General features: G+C 46.2%; 1 protein-coding gene and 1 long non-coding RNA gene across 8 annotated transcripts in view; one reads left to right on the forward strand and one right to left on the reverse strand.

Moving 5' to 3' along the window:
* Adar (adenosine deaminase RNA specific) overlaps positions 1–20541 on the reverse strand; it is a 38771-nt gene that overhangs the window by 14950 nt on the left and 3280 nt on the right. For 2 of the 6 annotated variants that reach the window (XM_052179991.1, XM_052179990.1), the window contains exons 1-3: positions 6726–6839; positions 3016–3082; positions 1425–2880 (exon numbers count right to left, since the gene is read on the reverse strand). In XM_052179991.1, the coding sequence (XP_052035951.1) occupies positions 1425–2880; positions 3016–3061 (1502 nt within the window). In that variant the 5' untranslated portion in view covers positions 3062–3082; positions 6726–6839. Of the gene's footprint in view, positions 1–1424; positions 2881–3015; positions 3083–6725; positions 6840–20541 lie in introns of those variants that run through there. The other 4 variants (XM_052179994.1, XM_052179993.1, XM_052179992.1 and 1 more) reach the window with 3 other exon arrangements.
* On the forward strand, positions 6370–13199 carry LOC127683092 (uncharacterized). 2 transcript variants are annotated; one of them, XR_007977476.1, is made up of 4 exons: positions 6370–6704; positions 11401–11561; positions 11749–11806; positions 13042–13199. It is a non-coding gene; the product is annotated as an uncharacterized LOC127683092 (long non-coding RNA). The 2 variants fall into 2 exon arrangements; XR_007977475.1 differs by having other exon boundaries at positions 11749–13199.

The raw sequence follows: 20541 nt of genomic DNA on the forward strand, positions 1-20541 counted from the left end.
AGGCCTGGCAGCCCAAGTCCAAGCCCGGGAGCCCAGGGCAGAGGGAGAACAGCAGACTCAGGAACACTGCTCACGACCCCTAACCAGCGAGTGGCATGGCACAGGCATGCCTGAGCGTGCTATTTTGCTTGTGCTTGATCTTGTCCTGTCTGTCAGTCTGTCTCTCAAAAAAAAATTCTATGGCCTTCCTGATGAGGCCTTGTCTTAGTTGCTAAGTCTCCTTAGTGTTTCCACAGTGCTGAAATCATTCAACAGTGTCGTTATCTAGTGTTCCTATCAGTGAGGAATGTAGCTGTGGACAGAGGTATTTTAGTCTCTTGTCTCTTAGGCTACACCGTGCAGCCGTGCAGCCGCTCAGTCATCTGACAGGCCCCTCTTCCTCAGTCTGCCTCCTAGTGTGTGCAATCCCATAGTGCAGCAGTTCTCAACTCCTTTGGCGTTCAAACCACTCTTTCGAAGGGGTCATAAATCAGATATCCTGCATATCAGATATTTATGTTACAATTCGCAACAGTAGCAAAATTATAGTTATAAAGTAACAACAAAAATAATTGTATGTGCCAGGCAGTGTTGGCTCACGCCTGTAATCCCAGCACTCTGGGAGGCAGAGGCAGGCAGATTTCTGAGTTCCAGGCCAGCCTGGTCTACAGAGTGAATTCCAGGACAGCCAGAGCTATACAGAGAAACCCTGTCTCGAAAAAACAAAATCCAAAAAACAAAACAAAACAAAACAAAAAAAATGTTGGGTGGGGATATCAGCACAACACAGGAACAATTACAGGGTCACAGCATTAGGAAGGTTGGGAATCACTGACTGACATAGTGCAAAGTCTGGCCAGCTGCCTTAGTGAGGGAACCTCTGACTTCTTGGTTTAGCAGCAGCAGCAAGTGCAGCCTATCTATCTGTGCAGAGGAAGGTATAAAACTCAAAGTACTCCCTCGGTAAGACAGGCAGGCAGCTGTGTGCTTGACTCCTCCCCTCCACCTGCCCCAACCTCGGCTGGGGTGAGAGTGCACGTGCCACTGTCTAGCAAGTGACTATAATTCCTCCTGCCAGTCCACCCCAGCCCACCTGTCCCTACACTCCCCTTGGGAGCTTCAGTTTGGCTGTGACAGGCACAGAAGTCAAGTCTGTTGCCTCTCACCTTAGAAGGCAGACGTCGGGGCACATGTGCTAGCCATCTCTACGGAGGTTCATTTCAAGTCAAGACAATCATTCTCCCTTGCTCAGCCAGGACTCTGGCTACCCTGATGTCTCTCATCTCTGATTAGCATTTAGAGAAAGGACTAGTCAAGGATGAAAGGTAGAAAGGAAAGAAGGCAAAGACAGGGGCCACCAAGGACACCACTCACAAGTAAGCCAAGGCAGGGTAGAGCCAGAGTGTCTGACTCACAGCAGGCCCGACTCCAGGGTAGTCTCTTACCGAGGTTCATGGGATGGTCCACTCTGCTCTATCAGGTTGAAATCACAGGTCTGACTAGTGAACTGAGCATACTCTAACAACCCGCTGACAGGGTTCTTCAGCTGGCACTCAGTTAGCTTCTTGTAGGGCGAACACCGTGGCAAGGTAGGGCTGTAGAAGGAGGGCATCTCCATGATGGCTCGAAACTCACCTGGTGCTGTGTGGATACTATTCAAGTTATCTGGGATGTCATCTGTGGCCCACTGACCATTTTCAGAGGCAACATACCCTGCTCTAGAGGGGCCATTGTGATAAGCATGAGGCCTCAGTCTCATTGGTCCTGGTCTAGCCTCGTGCCTACTTTCATGCTTCATCACAGCTTCCTGCCCATTTTCCACTCTCTTGGAGGTTGCCATGCTGTTTGAGGCACCTGATGGGGATGGGTGGCAGGTAGGGAATGAGGGGCTTCTAGTGGCCTCTGGGACAGCTGCTGCGGTCGCTGCAGGAGCACTGTGCGTGCTTCTCTTCATCTGGAGCCTCTCACGCTTCTTGTCCGTCAAGTACCAGATGGGAGGAGTGGCCCCTTGCCTGTAGACATCGCCTTGCCTTTCCAAGTCAATCAGCACTGCATTCACATCTCGGGCCTTGGCGAGACCAATGTTCTTAGCCAGGTTCAGGGCAGAGGAGTTTGACACATTGAACAGATAGTCACAGATCTTCTCCTTGATTTCAGCCATGTCAAGAGGTTCAGAAGGTCCTTCTAAGTCAGAGGCAGGGTCTCCGTCCTCACTGTCCAAACCAGGCTCTCCTCTGGGGACTTCCTCGATACCACTGTTTGGATTTGCAGCTCTAGGGGGCTGAGTCCGAGCCTGATTCAAGGGCACGAGGCTCCACAAAGGGGGCTTTCCTGCTCTTCTGCGCAGCCTTCCCTTCCTTTCCAGGGAGTAGAGTATATGGTTGATGTCCTTTTTGGGGGCCCTGAGCTCCCTGGCTAGCACATGGGCAGTGGTGGCCTTCCCCTCGCCAAGCTCTTCCAGGCAATTTAGGACCTTCTGCTCCGGATTCTGGCTGATGCTCAGCTCCCGGAAGTGTGAGCAAAGCCCGTCAGCACCTCTCCAAGGTGGACCCCTGCTGTGTTGGGGAGGAAGTGGAGATCCTATATGGAACCCCTGTGGAGATCCTATATGGAACCCCTGCCTTCTGAGAGTCACACTCCTGGGGAACCCCCAGACTTCCAGTTGCTTGCCTTGGGCAGGTGGCCCCGGGAATCTTGGCCAGTGTCCTGGGAGGAATGGCGGCAGTGACTGGGTCTGCGTTCCAATCAAGGGTGCTTCTGGGAGCCGCCCTTTGAGAAACTCTATCTGCTGAAGCTGGAAACTCCTAGGGTAAGACTCTGGCCCATGTGGCTGTGGGTATCTCCATTTGTTGTGCTCATAGCTAGGGTCCAAGTAGGTTGGTGTCTGTTGAGGGAACACCCCTGCGGAAGGCAACACGGAAGACAGAGCTTGAGTCAGAGCTACATATGAGCCTATGACCCCTATGCTCTGTGCCTAGGGAAGCTGCTCCTGCTTCCTAGCAGGAGGGGTAGCTGGGCTGTGGCCTATGTTCTCACCAGGTGACTTTAGTCCACTACTGGCTACTGCGTGGGAGCTCACCATGGAACACAGAGAGGGAGCAGGCTGCAAGACACAATTTCAGATGCCTCAGTGAGACCTCCAGCAACTTAATTCTTTTCCTTACAAGAGGATATTAGGGGGCTAGGGGTGGGAGTGAAGAACACCTTTCCACTCACCCCTATAACCGACCTCCTAAACTAGAAAACACAGCTAAAACGTGGCTCAATGGGCAAGAGCACTTGCCACAGACTTGGTACCCTGGAGATCTGAGTGATGGAAGAAAAAGTGACCTTCCTCTGATCACAGCATGTGCAGGATGGCATATGCACCATTACACCCCATAAACAAACAAACAAACAAACAAGCAAACAAACAAAAAAGTGTAAAACTAGAAAAATAAGCAAATGATGTATTCTAGAAACAAACAAACACAACCCTGAAAGTGGGGAGAAAAACAGGACTTGGGGTGCATGAGATCAGCCATCTGAGTCGGGGTCTCCTCCACACAGTGAAGCCCCTTTAGTCTAAAACCCTGTCATGGGCCAGGCGGTGGTGGCTCACGCCTTTAATCCCAGCAACTGGGAGGCAGAGGCAGGCGGATTTCTGAGTTCGAGGCTGGCACAATCTACACAGTGAGTTCCAGGACAGCCAGGGCTACATAGAGAAACCCTGTCTCAAAAAAACAAAAAACAAAACAAAACAAAACAAAACTGTCATGTGGATGATCTTGTCAAGCAGAACTTAAGACTGGATGAATCAGAAGAGCACCTCCTCCCAGCTGAGGGAGGAGTGTTTCAGCTGCGTCATCCCCATGTGGGAAGAGGACCTCAGTGATTTATCTACCATCAGTCACAACCCTGGAGGACCAAAATTTGGTTATAGGGACGCTAGAGAGCTGCCATCTAAAAATGGCACGTGGTCCTCTCTCTCCAGCGGGCACCCAGGCTCACCTGGACATGGAGACAGGCAGGGGCTAATCACCACCACCAGTGGTCCTCTTACCTTTCTCAGGGACCTCCAGAGGCAGCATCCAAGGACTCCTTGTCATGAACACCCTGCTAAGGAGCAGTGGTGACAGAGGTCACGGGATGGGATGGGGGGCAGTACATGAGGTGATGTCTCTGACATGCTCATAGCCTTCCTGACTCTCCTGAGGGCTACAGGAGCTGGGCCACAGCCTTCTGCTCCCCACCAGACATGCTTGGGATCTTACTTACCGTCCTAATCACTATTGTGGTACCCGACTCTGGGGTTCCTCAATTCCCACATGACCACCATCTTCACCTTTGTCTAGTGATCCTACTGATATCGCTATTATATAACATGTTTTTAGCCATCAAACCCTGAAACACTTTTCTGGTAGGTGGTAAACATTTTCTAGAAGAGGCTAGATAACGCTGAGCAGCATATCCAGAGCCAAAGTCCATACAAACAAGATCGTCCCTGGTCTTCTTCACGCATCCATCCCACAGGGCTCGGAACAGAGGTGTCATGGGTACAGAATGAGTGGCCCAATCTCACAGTTCAATAATAGGGACTGTGGGAGATCTGATTAGTTCTTTGAGTGAACTTAAAAGAAGACACTTTCATTTCAAAGAGGTTAGAGTCAGTTTCTAGATAAATTACTTTTCTTACACATATTTTATTGTTTTATGTGTATAGGCGCTTTGCCTGCACTTATGTCTGCCCACCACATGTGTGCCTGGTGTTCACAGAGGACAGAGACCCACCTCCCCCAGAACTGGACAATGTGACCCAGCAGTAGCCACTGTTCTTAACTGCCGAGCCATCTCTCCAGCCCTAACTATGTTCTTGATTTGCATGGCTATTTCCAGACAAAATCTGGCATAGATGTATGTGCAGCTACAAAAGAGTTGGGATAAACTGCGACAGCCTCACTCTATAGAACATTAGTCACAATTTCTGGACATGTGTTGGATACATTTGCATTTTTACTACAAAAATTTGGTGTATGTTAAAAGTGTAAATGGTAGAGTACATGTAAATTAAGCTTTCTTCTGTTAAGAAAAAGAAAAAACCAGACAGACAGACACACAGACAGAGAAAGAGAGAGAATGCATGCACACTAGAATGAGCACAAAATAAATGAAACTAAGAAATTCCCTGAGTTCTTTGGGGAGGTAGGACCAGAGAAGGGAACAGGATGTGTAGTAATGTCTCTGATGTGCTCATAGCCTTCCTGACTCTCCTGAGGCTACAGGAGCTGGGTCAGCGCCTTCTGTTCCCTACTGTCATGACTGGGGATCTTACCATCCTAACATCTAACTTTAAACATGGTCCTTCAAACACCACTCTGATCCTGCCTCTCTCTCATCCCTAGGACCAAGAGAGAAGTCCTTTGTCTTTACCACATACGCTCCACAGGAGAATACTGTAGTGTATGGAAAAACACTGTCCTTCAAGTCCCTCAGTGTATACATGTATACACAGACACACACATACATATATGAACACAACACACACATACACCATTAAGGGATGAGGAGATGACTCAGTGAGTAAACATTTGCCACATAATCTTAACGACCTTAGTTTGAATCTCCAGAACCCAAGGGAAAAAAAAAATGTGTGGTATAAGAATCAGTAATTGTGGGACTCTTGAGAGTAGAGGGGACTAAGGAAAAATTCCTGGAAGCCTGACGGCCCAGCTCCGAGGCTGTCCTTTGACGGAGAAAGGGTACAAGTGTGCATACACATCTGCAAAATCAAAAGTTGGTTGTTGGAGCAAGGTTTTCTTTGTTTGTGTGTTTGAGACCAGGTCCCACTACACAGCTTTGGCTGGCCTGGAACTCAGAGATATACCTGCCTCTGCCTCATGAGTCCTGGGATGAAAAGGCATGTGCCATCATAGCCCCAAATTAAAAGTTTTAACACACACACACACACACACACACACACACAGTAGTAGAGCATTTGTTTGTCAAGTATGAGTCTATGGGTACATCCCAAATATCTTTTTAAAATTTTGAGGGATAAACCTGGGTGGGTCAAGCCTGCGATTCCAGCTCTGGGGAGGAAAGACTGGTGGTTGGCTCAAGGGTAATCAAGGCAACAAAGACAAGTAGAAACTGTCTCAAAAACAAACCAGCATGGTCAAATCAAGAGAAAGAACAGTCCTATCCCACCAAAGGTTTCTCCTTCTTCTCAAGGGTCAGTTCCCATCCCCATGGCTTTCCAGACTGTCAGAGTCAGTGCTGTATACACAGCCATAAATCCTGACTCTGGATTACTCCGTTCAGAATCACAAGTTTCATTCTAGTGCTAAGTGGAATTCCACTGAAGCTTGTTCTGTAAGCTGTGGAAAGACACCCTTCTTAGCCATAAGGAATGCAAAAGACTTCCCCCCCTGCCGGTTAGTCAGATAATTTAAATTTCTCAGGAAGCTGAAAAAGCAAAGAGGAAGGAGAGGAAAGTCGCTCACGTTGAGCTATAGCGGCTCAGCGAGGTGACAAGGGTCTTAGCAGAGAGGGAAGGGTGTCTGCCTCGGCCTGGCCTGGGTCCTGTCTGGCTTAGACTCAGGTCTATCTTCTCACCCGCCTCCTGCTTGAAGAGCGCTCAAAGCAACAGAAACCAACTGAAGAGACATCCCCAGGAGGGCTGGCAGTTCGGCTTGAGAAGGAGCACACGACCCGTGTAACTCACACTGCGCAAGCCGGATACAAAGGTGCAGACCCCGCGAGCTTACCTGCGGGTCCCCTGAACCCCTGAGACATAGCGCCGGCAAGGCCCGCACCTGGGGCGTAAGATGGCTGGCTCCCCAGGGTTCACTTTCGTTTCCTTGAAAAGGCTTCCCTGTCCAACAGTTGGGCCGGGAGGAGGAGTTTGCTCGCAGCAGCGTCCCGCCCACCATTACGGCTAGGCTGCCCTAGTTCACACCCACCGCCTTCCTTACCACTCCTCCATCGCTAGCCCTCACCACTCCTCTGCGCTATACAAGTTATCTGCGAGCTTGGGTGCGATTTGTTTCACCGACGAGCTTATTTTTGTTCATGGAATTTTGGAAAGCTTCACTCTGGCACCCAACAGCGCCCTCTCCGCCCTGTGAGGAAGTTCCTTTTCCGTGTTTAATCCCCACTGCTTACGAGATTTACAAGTCTGTACCTTCCTAGAGTGACCATTGGCCAATGTCCTGTCCCCACTAGCCTGTCCTTCATCCACCCTGTTGGCTGCCCCAAACTTCATATCTTTTTGTAGACAAAATTCCTTACCTTCGTGCATTCTGCTCTTTGGCCTAAAATGTTCCTCTCCCTTTCCTTGGTTTTTTGTTTTTGTTTTTTTTGTTTTGTTTTGTTTTGTTTTTTGTTTTTGAGACTTCAGAGGAATTCACTTCTATCTGGGACCTGGTGTGTTTGTATCACAGTGTCAGCACCCAGCACATGGTACAAGTAGGAGTAGTCTGGGCATCTAGTGTGTGCTACAATGCCAGCACCCAGCACTGTAAGTAGGAGTCCTAGCATGTAGCAGTCTAAGCAAGACTGATGGCTCAATAGGCACTCCCAATCACATCCTCTCCGGCCCGGCAGGGCTGTTCTAGCCTACATGCCCTGCAGTGAGTCCCAGACAGTCGTAGGTGAGCGAACAACAGCACACTCAAATAAGTAAAACAATTTGCAGACCAGAACTTAGCACTGGAGGAAATAAAAGAAAAGCAATCAAGACAGGAAGAGCTCAATCTGGTGCCACAGGGGACCTCAGTGAAGAAGGTCAAGTGAGTGCGGTGCTCTTGTCCACTCACAGAGAGGCACCATTAACTAGCACATAGGCTGTACCAGGAAAGAGCAGCCTCCGTCACTGCAGGAAGTCATTACTTAGAAAACACATCCCATGGTTCAACCATATAGCATAGAGCAGGATAAGCTACAAAACACTGGAAACAATTAAACAAAAATAAGCAAATACACAGCAATTGAAGTAAAAACTACAGCCATATGTAGCAGATGGGAAACAATGTAGCAATACCGGAAGAAGACCTCCTGTCCCAAACCAAGCAAAACCAAGCTTAGTCATGGACTGCACAAGCCAGGTTCAAGTCCAAGGTGAAGGCGTTCTAAATGGAAGGAATGTTCTGGGGGCCAATGAGAGCAGATTTTCACCTAGGTGGTGGCTACATGTTTACATACATGTGTATGAATGCATGCTATATCCCACAGGTTTAAAAGGCAACAGAACAAACTCTCCCCTATTCTAGCCCCCTCCATACACATCATGGAATGGCGTCTTACCTCTGCTTTCTTGCCTTCCTGTTAAATAATCAGGAAGAATCTGGAGGAACTTTCATGGTGACGGGTGCAGGCAACTGTCCTCCCAGCCCTCAGTCCTCTGTGAACCAAACACAGAAAGGAAGGGCTCTCAGCAGAGACAACTTTCCGACTAGATCAGTTTATGCCTTGGAAGAACCGCTGCTGGTGTCAGATCTCAGCAACTAAGGACAGGCAGACAGACTCATTCATAAACTTGGTCTCACTCCCTCGATAACTGTCTTAACTCTCCCAGGCTCACTAGGCAGCAACGATATCTGCACTGTTCTGTTTATTATTGCTTATTATGGAAACGTTCAGAAAACACCAACAGGCACACATAAGGAACGAAAGCCAGCCTTCTGCTCCACTGCAGCCTGCGGCTGTTTACCCTTTCCAGGCTTTCTCCTCAACTGGAGGGCCATGGGAACAAACAGGTGGCAGTCATGTCACAAGCAGCTTACTTCCCTCGAAGCTTGGGAGCCTCCTGCCAGGTTCCAAGATAACTTCAGTTCAGCCTGCAATGCACTCATCTCGGAGGCTACTCATTAGCCACACCCAAATCACTCAGTCACGTCTAAAATAGGTATCCCAACCTCCCCCTCGGCGCTCGCAGAAGCCTGGCTTCACTGTGGCCAGTTCCACACACGTCTTCAGGAACTTAGCTTCCAGTCCTCCCTAGCCTTGCCTTTACCTATCTGGGTTTAGGATTATTGACTGGATTGTTGTAGATGTTGTTTAACCTCACTTTGTGAAGAGATAACAGGTTTTTGACTCTGTAACTTCCAATAGTTAGATGTCAGAACACAGATGACTGTCTACCTAGACCATTTGCCTCTACAGTACAGTAGCACCTGCTCAACACCTTCAGAGCCACCTCCCACAGAGCACTGAGAAAGAAATGGCTGTCTGGGACTGCGTTGACAACTAGTGACGTTTGGTCAGAGAAAGTACTGATCTACTCAGTCTAAGTAAGATTTTATTGGTTTTAAACTATGTGTGTCTGTGCTGAGGGAGGTAAATGTAGAGTGCACGTGCTTTTGGAAGTCAGAGGTCTAGGACCTTCCGGAAGCTGGAGTTTCAGGCAGTTGCGAACCACCTGATGTGGGTGCTTAGGAACTGAACCTAGGTCCTCTGGCAGAGCAGCCTGCACAGTTAACAGTTGAGTATCTCTTCAACCAAGGGCATTATTTTTAAGAGGATACATATATAAATACACTCAAGTTCTTATCTTTGCTTTTTTTATGGCATACTGGAGAATTTTTATTTGTTAATTAATTTGTTTACTTCACTTCCCAATTGAAGCTTCACTGCCCTCTTGCCCTTCCAGCCCTTCCCTCTCCCCTTCCCCTACCCCATCTCCTTTCCTTTTCTCCTCAGAAAAAGAGAGGCCTCCCTGGGATATTAACCTGCCTTGGCATATCAAGTTGAAGTAGGTTAGTCTTCTTCTACTGAGGCTAGACAAGGCAATCCAGTTAGGGAAAGGATTCCAAAAACAGACAACAGAGTCAGACGAAGCCCCGATCCTGCTGTTATGGGTCTTACATGAAGACCAAGCTAAACTTCATTATCCAAGCGTAGGGAGCCCGGGTCCATCACACAGATGCATTCTGGTTGCTGTTTCAGCCTCAGGAAGCCTCTATGTGTGCAGGTTAATTGACTTTATGGGTTTTCTTGTGGTGTCCTTGACCTCTCTGGCATTGCTTTTTTTCAATGCTGGAAACTGAACCCAGGGACCTTGCCTATGCTAAAGCAAACACTCTACCGCTGAGCCATACATGCCACCCTATAATCTAGCTTTTAAGAAATATAATCTGTGGTATTGCTAGGCACAAATTTATTAGCCTTTGTTCTTTTTCTCCCATTCTCTCCTCTGTTCCAAGGTCTTACTGTATATATCCCTGGCTGCCTAGGAACTTGCATGTAGCCCAGGCTAGCCCTGAACTCCTACCTTCTGAGTATTAGGATATAGGTGTGCACTATCGTGCCCAGTCTCTTCAATATTTATCACTGGGTTTTCCTTTATACCAAAACACGTACTATCCCTGAAACATTTATTAAAAAAAAAAGATTTATTTATGTATATGAATACAATGTAGCTGTCTTCAGACACACCAGAAGAGGGTACCAGTTCCCATTATAGATGTTGTGAGCCACGATGTAGTTGGTGGGAATTGAACCCAGGACCTCTGGAAGAGTAGTCAGTGCTCTTAACCACTGAGTCATCTCTCCAGCCCTGAAATATTCACTTTCTAAATTCATAGGGCCTTCCCCAACAGTCTAACTTGCTCAGATAATCTGGGAGGCTTTCAGGAAACAGAACAATGAGGTGTCAGGCAGCTATATTGACCCTGAGAAATATTCTATAGATGTCAGTAGCCAGAAGCAGCTTTTGGTTTAGTTTGGTTTGGTTTTTCAGACAGGGTCTCATATAGTCCAGGGTCACCTTGAACTCCTCCATATACAGCTGAGGCTGACTCTGAGCCCTTATCATCCTGCTGCTACCTTCCAAAGGCTTCTAATTTTGAAATTACTAGAAAGCAAGAACTGTTTTGGGTACCCACAAAAGCAGAAATCTTCAGAAGGGACATGCTTTTATTACGAAGTCACAGTTCTCTAGTAAATGAAAGGAAAAGATGTGTGTGCCAGGTAAGGTTAGTGGTTACAAAATAAAGTTATGGTATTAACGACAATGCCAAAACAATGGCTAACAATCCTGTGCAGACCATTCCGCATTCACACACAGCATTAGGAGCAGCCCACAATGGAACTCCACAAACCCTATGGCTCTATGCATTTAGTCCTGTCTGGTGCTCAGGCTGCATCTATACAAGCCGAGTCCTGTGAGTTCACTTGATCCTACCTTTTCTCCCCTAGTCCCAGCCTGAGCTCTGCTCAGTCCTGGCTCCTGCAAGACAATGGCCCCATCGTTAGCTTGTGGACTACGTGTTGTATGGGGGCAGCACCAACAGACTGGGCCCTGAGTGCTGTCGTGTTTCTCGGGTAGCAGGTGGATTTCACTAACAGCCAATTTACCAGACGGATAATTCATAAAATAGCCAATTTAAGAAACAACCAATACATGGAATTTACTTTTTCTCCTCGTTTTGTTTTTTGAAACAGTGTCTCTGTGTAGTATCCTCAAACAGTGTCCTGTTAGAAGATAACCAGGTCATTCTGTAGACCAAGCTGGCTTCAAACTCAAGAGATCTGCGTGCCTCTGCCTGTTTCTCCCTGTTCTTAATTGAGCAGTTTTTATTCCATCTTCCTAATAGAAGTTAAAGGTAAGTGTGAGGCTGTCTCTTACTGTCCTAGAGCAGAGACTGAGGCAGACGCTGGGGTGGGGAGGGCCAGCTACTCACTACTGCTGGCCTTTGAGAGTCCTTGCTGGCTGACAACAGTCTTCCACAGTCTTCCCTACAGGGGCTCTGCCATCCTAACTCCCTCTTTTCTTTATTTTCTTTGAAATAGGATTCCACTGTGTTGCTCAAGACCCTCTGGTCTCAGCATCTAAGTACTGGGATTACAGGTGTGTGCCACCATCGTTTTAAAATGTCACTTTTTCACTATTGACAAGTTCACAGAAATCTCCATCTACACACAGAGAAGAAGGTCCTCTGAAGTTGGAGGACAGTGATCAGGATGCTGACATCAAAGACAACAGTGATGCAGCCCCAAGCCCAGCAATGCCAGTGGCCACTAGGAACAAGCAAGGCCAGGCTCTTCCCCTACAGAGGCAGCTCAGCCCCGCCCACACTTTCACCCAGCAGCCTTCAGAGTAGAGAGAAGCACCTGCAGTGCTGAGTCACATGTCTGCAGGATTTGCTATGGCAGTTTGGGGTACATAGGCCTTGCTGGCAAAGTGCACATGCTCAGTGTTCTAATACATACTCCAAGCAACTGCCATGCCCTGTGTAAAGTGTCAACACCTGTAATGCCAGCACTCAAGAGGTAGAGACAGGAGGCTCTCTACACGGAGAGAGCCAATGGTTTAAGGCCAGGCTGAGCTACACAGTAAGCTCTGTCAAAAACAAAACAAAACAAAACAAAACAAAACAAAACAAAACAAAACAAAACTGAGAATACTTAATACTGGTTTGGGGACTCCTTGGGTACTTTCACAATCTCATTTGTTCTGGAACATATCCTGGCTTCCTCCAAAGTGTTCTCAAATCTGATTGGGTTACTGCTGCCTTTTGAAGATTATCCATTAATCTTAGGATAAAGGTTTAGGCCCAAAACAATGTCTGCCACATTATATACTTTTGTCTTGGCCCACCTTCCATCTTGATGGCTTATTAGTAAGACCCTGTTGCAAAATAAACAAGTAAACAAACAAAAACAAAATAGCCAGGTCTGATGATTCTGGCCATTAAACCCAGCACTCAGGATGAAGTGCAGATCTCTGAATTTGAGGCCAGCTTGGTCTCCATAGTGAGTTGCAGTCTAGCTACAGTTACACAACGAGTTGATGCACAAGGACATGTGGGAGAGGGAGTAGGAGAGGAGGAGGGGCTAGAGAGATGGCTCAGCAGTTAGGAGCACCTGTTGCTCTTGCAGGAGACCTGAGTTCAGATCCCAGCCCTCCTCTAGCCTCCAGGGGTGCCAGGTAGATTGTAGTGGTTTGAATATGCTTGGCCTGGGAGTGGCACTATTAGGAGGTGTGGCCTCTTTGGAGAAAGTGTATCAGTGTGGGTGTGAGCTTTAAGAACCTTGCCCTAGTCCTAGCTGCCTGGAAGCCAGTCTTCTCCTGTTTGCCTTCAGAACAAGATGGAGACCTCTCAGCTCCTCCTGCACCATGCGTACCTGGACACTGCCATGTTCCTGCCTTGATAATAAAGGACTGAATCTCTGAACCTGTAAGTCAGCCCCAATTAAATGTTGTCCTTATAAGATTTGCCTTGGTCATGGTATCTCTGCACAGCAATGGAAACCCTAAGACACAGATATACATTCAGACAAAACACCCCCACACCCCCCCCACATATATATATATATATATATATATATATAATAAAATATATAATATATTATATATTTTATATATAAGATTTATATATAAAATATATTTTATATATAAACATATATTATATATAAAATAAAATATATTATATATTATATATAATATAAATATATAATAAAACTTAACAACAACAAAAAAGAACACTCAAGGACCTATCTTCTAAAGTTAAACTGACAAACCCAACTGCTTTGCATAGCAACTGGACATTGTATTAAATGCCTTAAGTGTGTGTGCAATTTCAGTTCATGATAATTATAAGGTGATTATATCACTGAATCATCGAACTAACTAAACAATGCAATCAATGATTCAGCTGATAATCAACCTGGAAAGCTGGTCACACATGCCTATATACTCTTGAATTATATCCTTAAAAATGTCTTAAGATGAAAATTTTTTTCACCACTGTGTGTATGTGTTTACAACCTTTATTGTTTTCAGTGTACACACGTATACAAATGTTTACATGTGTAGGGAGTGTGTGTGAAGGCCAGAGAACAACTTTAGGAACACAGCCCATCTTCTTTAAGAGAAGGGTCTCTCACTGGCCTGAAGCTTACTAATTAAGTGGGGCTGCCTGGCCGTCATGCCACTGGGATCCTCCTGCTCCGTCTCCCAAGGCTGGGATTACAAGTGTACACTACTATGCTGGCATGGGGTTTTTGTTTACTTATTCTGTTCTGGTGTTTTAAACTTGGGTTGTGAGGACCAAACTAAGGCCCTTTGCAAACCTTTTGCCTACTGAACACACCCCCCAGTCCCTAAACTTTATGTTATTTTATTCTGAGACAGGAGTTCACTCTGTAGACCTGGCTGGACTCTTAGCGATCCACTTGCATCTGCCTCCCAAGTGCTGGGATAAAGCACCACAATGCCCAGCCTTAGACCTTTTTCTTCATAGCCCCAACTGTAGCTACCCAAATGCCCTTCCAGTGCTGAGCAGAAACATCAGGGCTATTCGAGGGAACACTGAAGATCACTAGTTGGTAATGCCCCTGTCACACAAGTGTAACGACCTTAATTTGGATCCACAGCTAGACACAGACAGCAGTGTGCATCTGTAATCCCAGCACTGGGGGGAGAGATGGGGACCCCTGGTGCTCACCAGCCAGCTGAATTGGTGAGCTCCAGGCTAGATGAGGAACCCTGGCTCAGAGAACAAGATGGAGAGAAATGGAGGCAGACCCTCCGTGTCCAACAGCTCCAATCCCCGCCATGCACCAAGGCCCTTTGCAAGCATTTTACCTACTGAACAACCCTGTCCCTATAGTTTCTAAACTTTGAGACAGGAGCTCACTATGTAGACCAGGCTGGCTTTGAATTCATAGAGATCCACCTGCCTCGCTTCCTATGTGCTGGGATCAAAGCACCATAAAGCATCCATGTGCATGCATATATATATATACATATATACACACACACACACACCACATACACATACCAAATAAATAATGTAAGCTGGGTGTGGTAGAAAAATGCCCATATAATCCCACCACCTCGGAGATGAGACAGGAGAGTCAGATGTTCAAGGCCATCCTCAGCTATATAACAAATCCAATGTCACTCTGGGCTATGTCAGACTATCTCAAAACAAAACAAAACAAGAAGCAAACAAAAGCCAGAAATACTAAAAATTACACTCCACAATTCCAATGACATGGGACTTTAGAAGGAATTGTGAAGGACATGAGAACTACAGTTGTATTCAGGAGTAGTGACTAGAAATAGGCTTAGGTGATTTTCTAGTAGAAATGTCTTATTTCTTGATTTAGCTACTAATTAAACGCGTTTATTTTCTGTTCCAATACAGGATGAGTCACATAAAATCTGTACATCCAAGCCTATACACCATCTCAGAATAGTTTTAAGAGCATGTGAGAAGGAATGGGCAGAGGCGCCTACACACAAATAGGCTGTGCTTTAAACCAGCGCCCAAGTAAACACATAAACAGAACTTCTTGCAACAATTGCCGATATGCTAAGAATACTAAAATAATGCACTGTATGAATGACCCTTGACTTTCAGTAGGGCTATATCCCAGTACATCCATCACTGACTAAAAGGGGGGTGCATGTGTTATGCAGCCAGCATAGCTGTGAAAAGCCCTTTGTGTCCCTTGGACAGTGTGACTGGGTAATCCCAGAGTATGGAACTGTACATAGCTGGGGAAAGATCAAACTGTGAAATAGGTTCCTATTGATGTGTATGCTCTTTGCATACATAATGAAGTTGAAAAGGCACACAAGCCAGCCCAGCATAAGCCAGGAGCATCTGTATTGAAGAGCAGTTTCACAATATAGCACTAACAGCATAGTTGAAGCAAAGCACAGACCCTCAGTTAATATTCTTAAAAAGTAATTTCTTTTTTTGTTTTTTGGTTGTTTTTTTTTTTTATTTGATTTTTTTCGAGACAGGGTTTCTCTGTGTAGTCCTGGCTGTTCTGGAACTCACTCTGTAGACTAGGCTGGCCTCAAACTCAGAAATCCGTCTGCCTCTGCCTCCCAAGTGCTGGGATTACAGGCATGCGCCACTACCACCTGGCTGCAAGTAATTTATTTCTAATTGGGCATGTGTATCACACACACACACACACACACACACACACACACACACAGAGAGAGAGAGAGAGAGAGAGAGAGAGACAGAGACAGAGAGAGAGAGAGACAGAGACAGAGAGAGACAGAGAGAGAGAGACAGAGAGACTGCCAGTGCCTACAGAGATTGGAAGAGAACATTGGATTTCTGAAGCTGGATTGTAGGTGGTTGTGAGCTGCCCATCATGTATGCTGCTGTCTTACTTATAGTTAGGTTTTTACTGCTATGAACAGACACCAAGACCAAGGCAACTCTTACAAGGACATTTGATTGGGGCTGGCTTACAGGTTCAAAGGTTCAGCCCATTATCATCAGGGCAGGAGCATGATAGCGCCCAGGCAGGCACAGCACAGGAGGAACTGAGAGATCAACATCTTGTTCCAAAGGCAAACAGAAGACTGACTTCTAGCAAACTAGGAGGAAAGTCTCAAAGCCCATCCCAACCCTCAGAGATACACTTTCTCCAACAAGGCCACACCTAATAGTGCCACTCCCTGGGCCAAGCATATTCAAACCACCACAGCTGCTTTCTGAACTCATATCCTCTGAAGAGTAACTAGTGTTCTCAAGGGCTAAGCCTTTTCTCTAGCCTCTTGTGTAAAAGTTTATTAAAAAATCAACTAGATAAGGGCTGAGAAACGGCTCAGTGATTGAGAACACTGCCTGCTCTCCTTCCAGAGGACCCAGATTTAATTCCCAGCACCACACATAGTGGCTACAACCATCTGTAACTCTAGATCCAGGGAGACCCAATACCGTCTCTGGTCTTCATGGGCACCAGGCATGCATGTAATGTACAGGTAAGTGCAGGCAGAATCATATGCACTTGTTTGTTTTTTTTCTTAAAGTTCATCAAATTTCTTTATAAAACCTGAAATAAAACCAAAACTGCTTTTTTAAATTATGTAAAAACTAAAAATAAAATGAAGGGGGAGGGGGGGACATGTTTAAGCTTATAGACAAAGAAAAAACCAAAAGGATAAAATCTGTCTTCAGAAGAACAAGAAGAGTGTAATCCCTGGCGCTGGGGTGGGAGCTTGGCTATACACACAGTAGGCAATCACTCTACGGAGCTACACCCAATCCCAAATAGAGCCTGTGAGCTTAATACTAAAGCCCAAACCAGATGGAGTCCACAGCAAATCAGCCTATTTTCTTCCTTTTGTAACAAATACACTCATACTTTTATAGCAGTGGTTCTCAACTTTCCCAACGCTGTGACCTTTAATACAGTAGTTCCTTGTGTTGTGGTGACCCCCAACTACAAAGTCATTTTCATTGCTATGTCATAACTGTAATTTTGCTACCGTTGTGAATCATAATGTAAATAGTTTTGGAGACAGAGTTACCAAAGGGGTTGCGACTCATAGGTTGAGAACCGCTGCTGTAGAGGAGCTATGCAGTTTATTTTTTAAACTCACTTAAGCACAACAAATAGACAAATACTAAGAATTTTGAATATAAAAAAGGTAGTTGACTGGATATGGAAAAAACTTCACTTAATAATAATGAAATAAAAATTAAAACCAGATATTTTTAAAACTAACCGTAAAATTTCCCATTTTTAGTGTAAACACTTGGTTCTGTAGAGCAGGCAGAAGGCCACACAGGGCGTGGCGTGTTTCAACACCGGTGGAGGCAGGAGGAGCGGGTATGGCTGAGCATCCTAAACATCTGAGAGCCAAATGCTCGAGCTGGAAACCGTTTAAGCTCTGACATGCACCATAGGCATAAAATTCTATACCATGAACCTGCTTCACACATGAAACTAGAAAAACTGCTGTGTGACACTGCATTCAGGCTGTTGTGTAAGGCATGTATGAAAAGATAAATGATATTTTGTGTTTACTCTCTGGCTCATTTTCTAAGACATTTCATTATGCATATGCAAATATCCCCTAAGTCTACCCTTCTCCCCCTAAAACCCTACTATCCAAAAAAGGCTTCTGATCCCAGGAATCCTGTGTAAAGGTCACTCCCCTCTCATTCCTTTTAAAGAAGTACATTAGGGCATGACACTCAGCAGAGAACTGCGGCTGGGGGGTTGGAGATTAGACATCTGGAGGCAGTGCCTGGTTAAGTGGTAATCCTCTTTCCTCATGTATGAGAAGCACCCCCACCCTTGTCTTTCTTTTTCAGTGTTGAGAATGAACCTAAGGCTCCTACATGCTAAGCTAGTGCCTGTGCCACAGAGCTATATCCCTAAGCCCACCTCACCCCCATGCTTCCTTTCTTTTCTTTGTTTTATTTAAAGGTTAAGGTCTTGCTAGGTTGCCCAGGCAGGCAGTCCTAGTAGCTAGGGTTGCAGCCCTGTGCTCAGGACCAGACTTGCTCTTTCTACAATTAAAGGAAAAAGGCATTTCCCACAGTTGTGCTGTTATTGCGGAGATGGTTTGTGGTCAAGAGCATAAAACTAGGAAGATGGCTGTGAGCTCCAGAGACCTGAAGTGTGAAAGTTAAATGTTTGGGCAGGCCCCGAGGAAAGTTCAACTTGCCTCGCACTGGGCTCTGACACACAACCCTGGAGAGAGCAATCGTGTAGCTAGGACCCCTTGAGGGTGGCTGTATAAAAGGTTAGGTGCAATCTTCCCTTTCAGCTTACAGTTAGGTGAAAAGCAACACCTTCCTGATGGTATCCACTGCTAGCTGAGTGTAAAGACCCCAGGGGGTGGGAGAGACACAGCAGGCTGCTCCTGGAAGTACATGCGAACTAGATGAAGTTCCTTTGTTGTTTTTCTCTTATGTGAGTGTCTTGCCTGCACATGCATGTATGTGCACCATGAGCATACGGGGCCTGCAGAGGGGTCAGAAGAGAGCATCAGATCCCCTGGAACTAGATTTACAGAAGATTGTGAGCTGCCCTGTGGGTGGTGGGACTTCAACCTGGGTCCTCAGGAAAATCAGTAGCACTCTGAACTGCTGAGTCATCTCTCTAGCCCCTAATCTATAATTTTTCTAATGGAGATATTTCTTTCCTCTTTTTTTCTTTGAAAACGTTTTCCTGGGTGTTTTGGTATTTAAAAAGACAAGACACTTTCAAGTTCACAACATTGACCCCTAAAGCCCAGTCTGAGAATTTGATGTAGTTTGAGAGTAAGTTGGTATAATGTATTTATTTATTTTTAATTCAGGGGCTATAACAGTGCCTGGCATATTTTAGGTACTAGAGGAAATATTTAAAATTTAATATCCCAAGGAGGGAAAAAGACCTCCAGATAGAAACAAAACCGTAGCACACCCTATCAAAGTACAGCAAGGAGCCAGGGGAGGTAATGCAATCTGTGGTCCCAGTAAGTTGAGAGGCTGAGGCAGGAGAATTACTTGAGTTCAAGGCCAGCCTGGGCAACATGGTGAGACAGACTCTTTCTCAAACAGATCAGTAATGTTCTGAAAGGCTACCTCACAGGAAAGGATTCCCAGATGGCTTTTTCATAGACCTGCTGTCTGCAGGACAAACCTCGGCATGGGCAGGGGTCTGCCTTCCCAAGATGCCTGGCAGGAATGGCGATTCAGAACTTTATAGTAAGATGGTCTGTCCAGCACACCGGCACCTCACTAACATGGCAGCATTTCTCTCATCATGTTATTTACTAAACGTTCCCCGGGTACCTGCTAGATGCTAGTCCTGTTAGATGCTAGCCTACCTCACAAGAAGCTCCATCCCCTGCTTTCACTAGAGAAGAGTGAAAACAAACAAAGATGAAAACATAGGTTTTCAGTCTACAAGCAGACAATGCTAAAATGGGGGAGATGTAAGGCACAACCACCTTCTTCAGTGTTCCGTCCACAGAACAGTGAAGAAAGCAGACAGCTCCCAAGAAGAGGGAGCATGGGGCACAGCGGTGCACATGTAATCCCAGCAATCAGGAGATTAAGACAGGGAATCTGTATAATCCCAGGGTAGCTTGTGCTTCATTTTAAGACCCTGCCTCAAAAAATAAGAACAAGCTGGGTGGTGGTGGTACACACTTTTGGTCCCAGCACTTGGGAGGCAGAGGCAGGCAGATCTTTGAGTCTGATCTACAGCCTGGTCTACAGCATGAGTTCCAGGACAGCCCGGGGTATGCAGAGAAACCCTGCCTTGGAAAACAAACAAAAACCAAAACAAACCAAAAAATATAACCTGTTGTGTTCAAGCCTCACTTCTTCTGTGATAAAACACCTTGAGCTAAAGCCACACAGGGGAGGCTTACTACAGCTTAAAAGTCTAGAACACAGACCATCATCCTGGGAAAGGCAAAGGCAGGAACGTCAATCAGCTAGTCACTACGTCCACAGTCAGTCAGAGCGGGTGAATGCATGCACTCCCTTGCTTGACTTCAGCCAGATTTCTCCATTCTTATTAAAACCCCTGCCTTAGGAATGGTGCTGCCCACAGCAGGCTGGGTCTTCCTATGTGAACAGGCTTAATTAAGACAGTCCCCCTCCAACATCAAAGGCCAACCCAAAGTAGACAGCACCTCACTGAGACTCTCTTCCCAGTTGACTCCAGGTTAAGTTGACAGTTTAAGTTAACTATCCCAGGGAAGAGCAGCCTGATCCACTGAAGGACACCTTCTGAGACCAAGCAGAGGATCGGTCAGGAGGCCAAGAGCAGGTGTGAAGGCATATGCTGACTGAGAAGCACCGGACAGCTGTTATCTCT

This window comes from Apodemus sylvaticus, chromosome 4, assembly GCF_947179515.1.
Source record: "Apodemus sylvaticus chromosome 4, mApoSyl1.1, whole genome shotgun sequence".
Lineage (NCBI taxonomy): Eukaryota > Metazoa > Chordata > Mammalia > Rodentia > Muridae > Apodemus > Apodemus sylvaticus.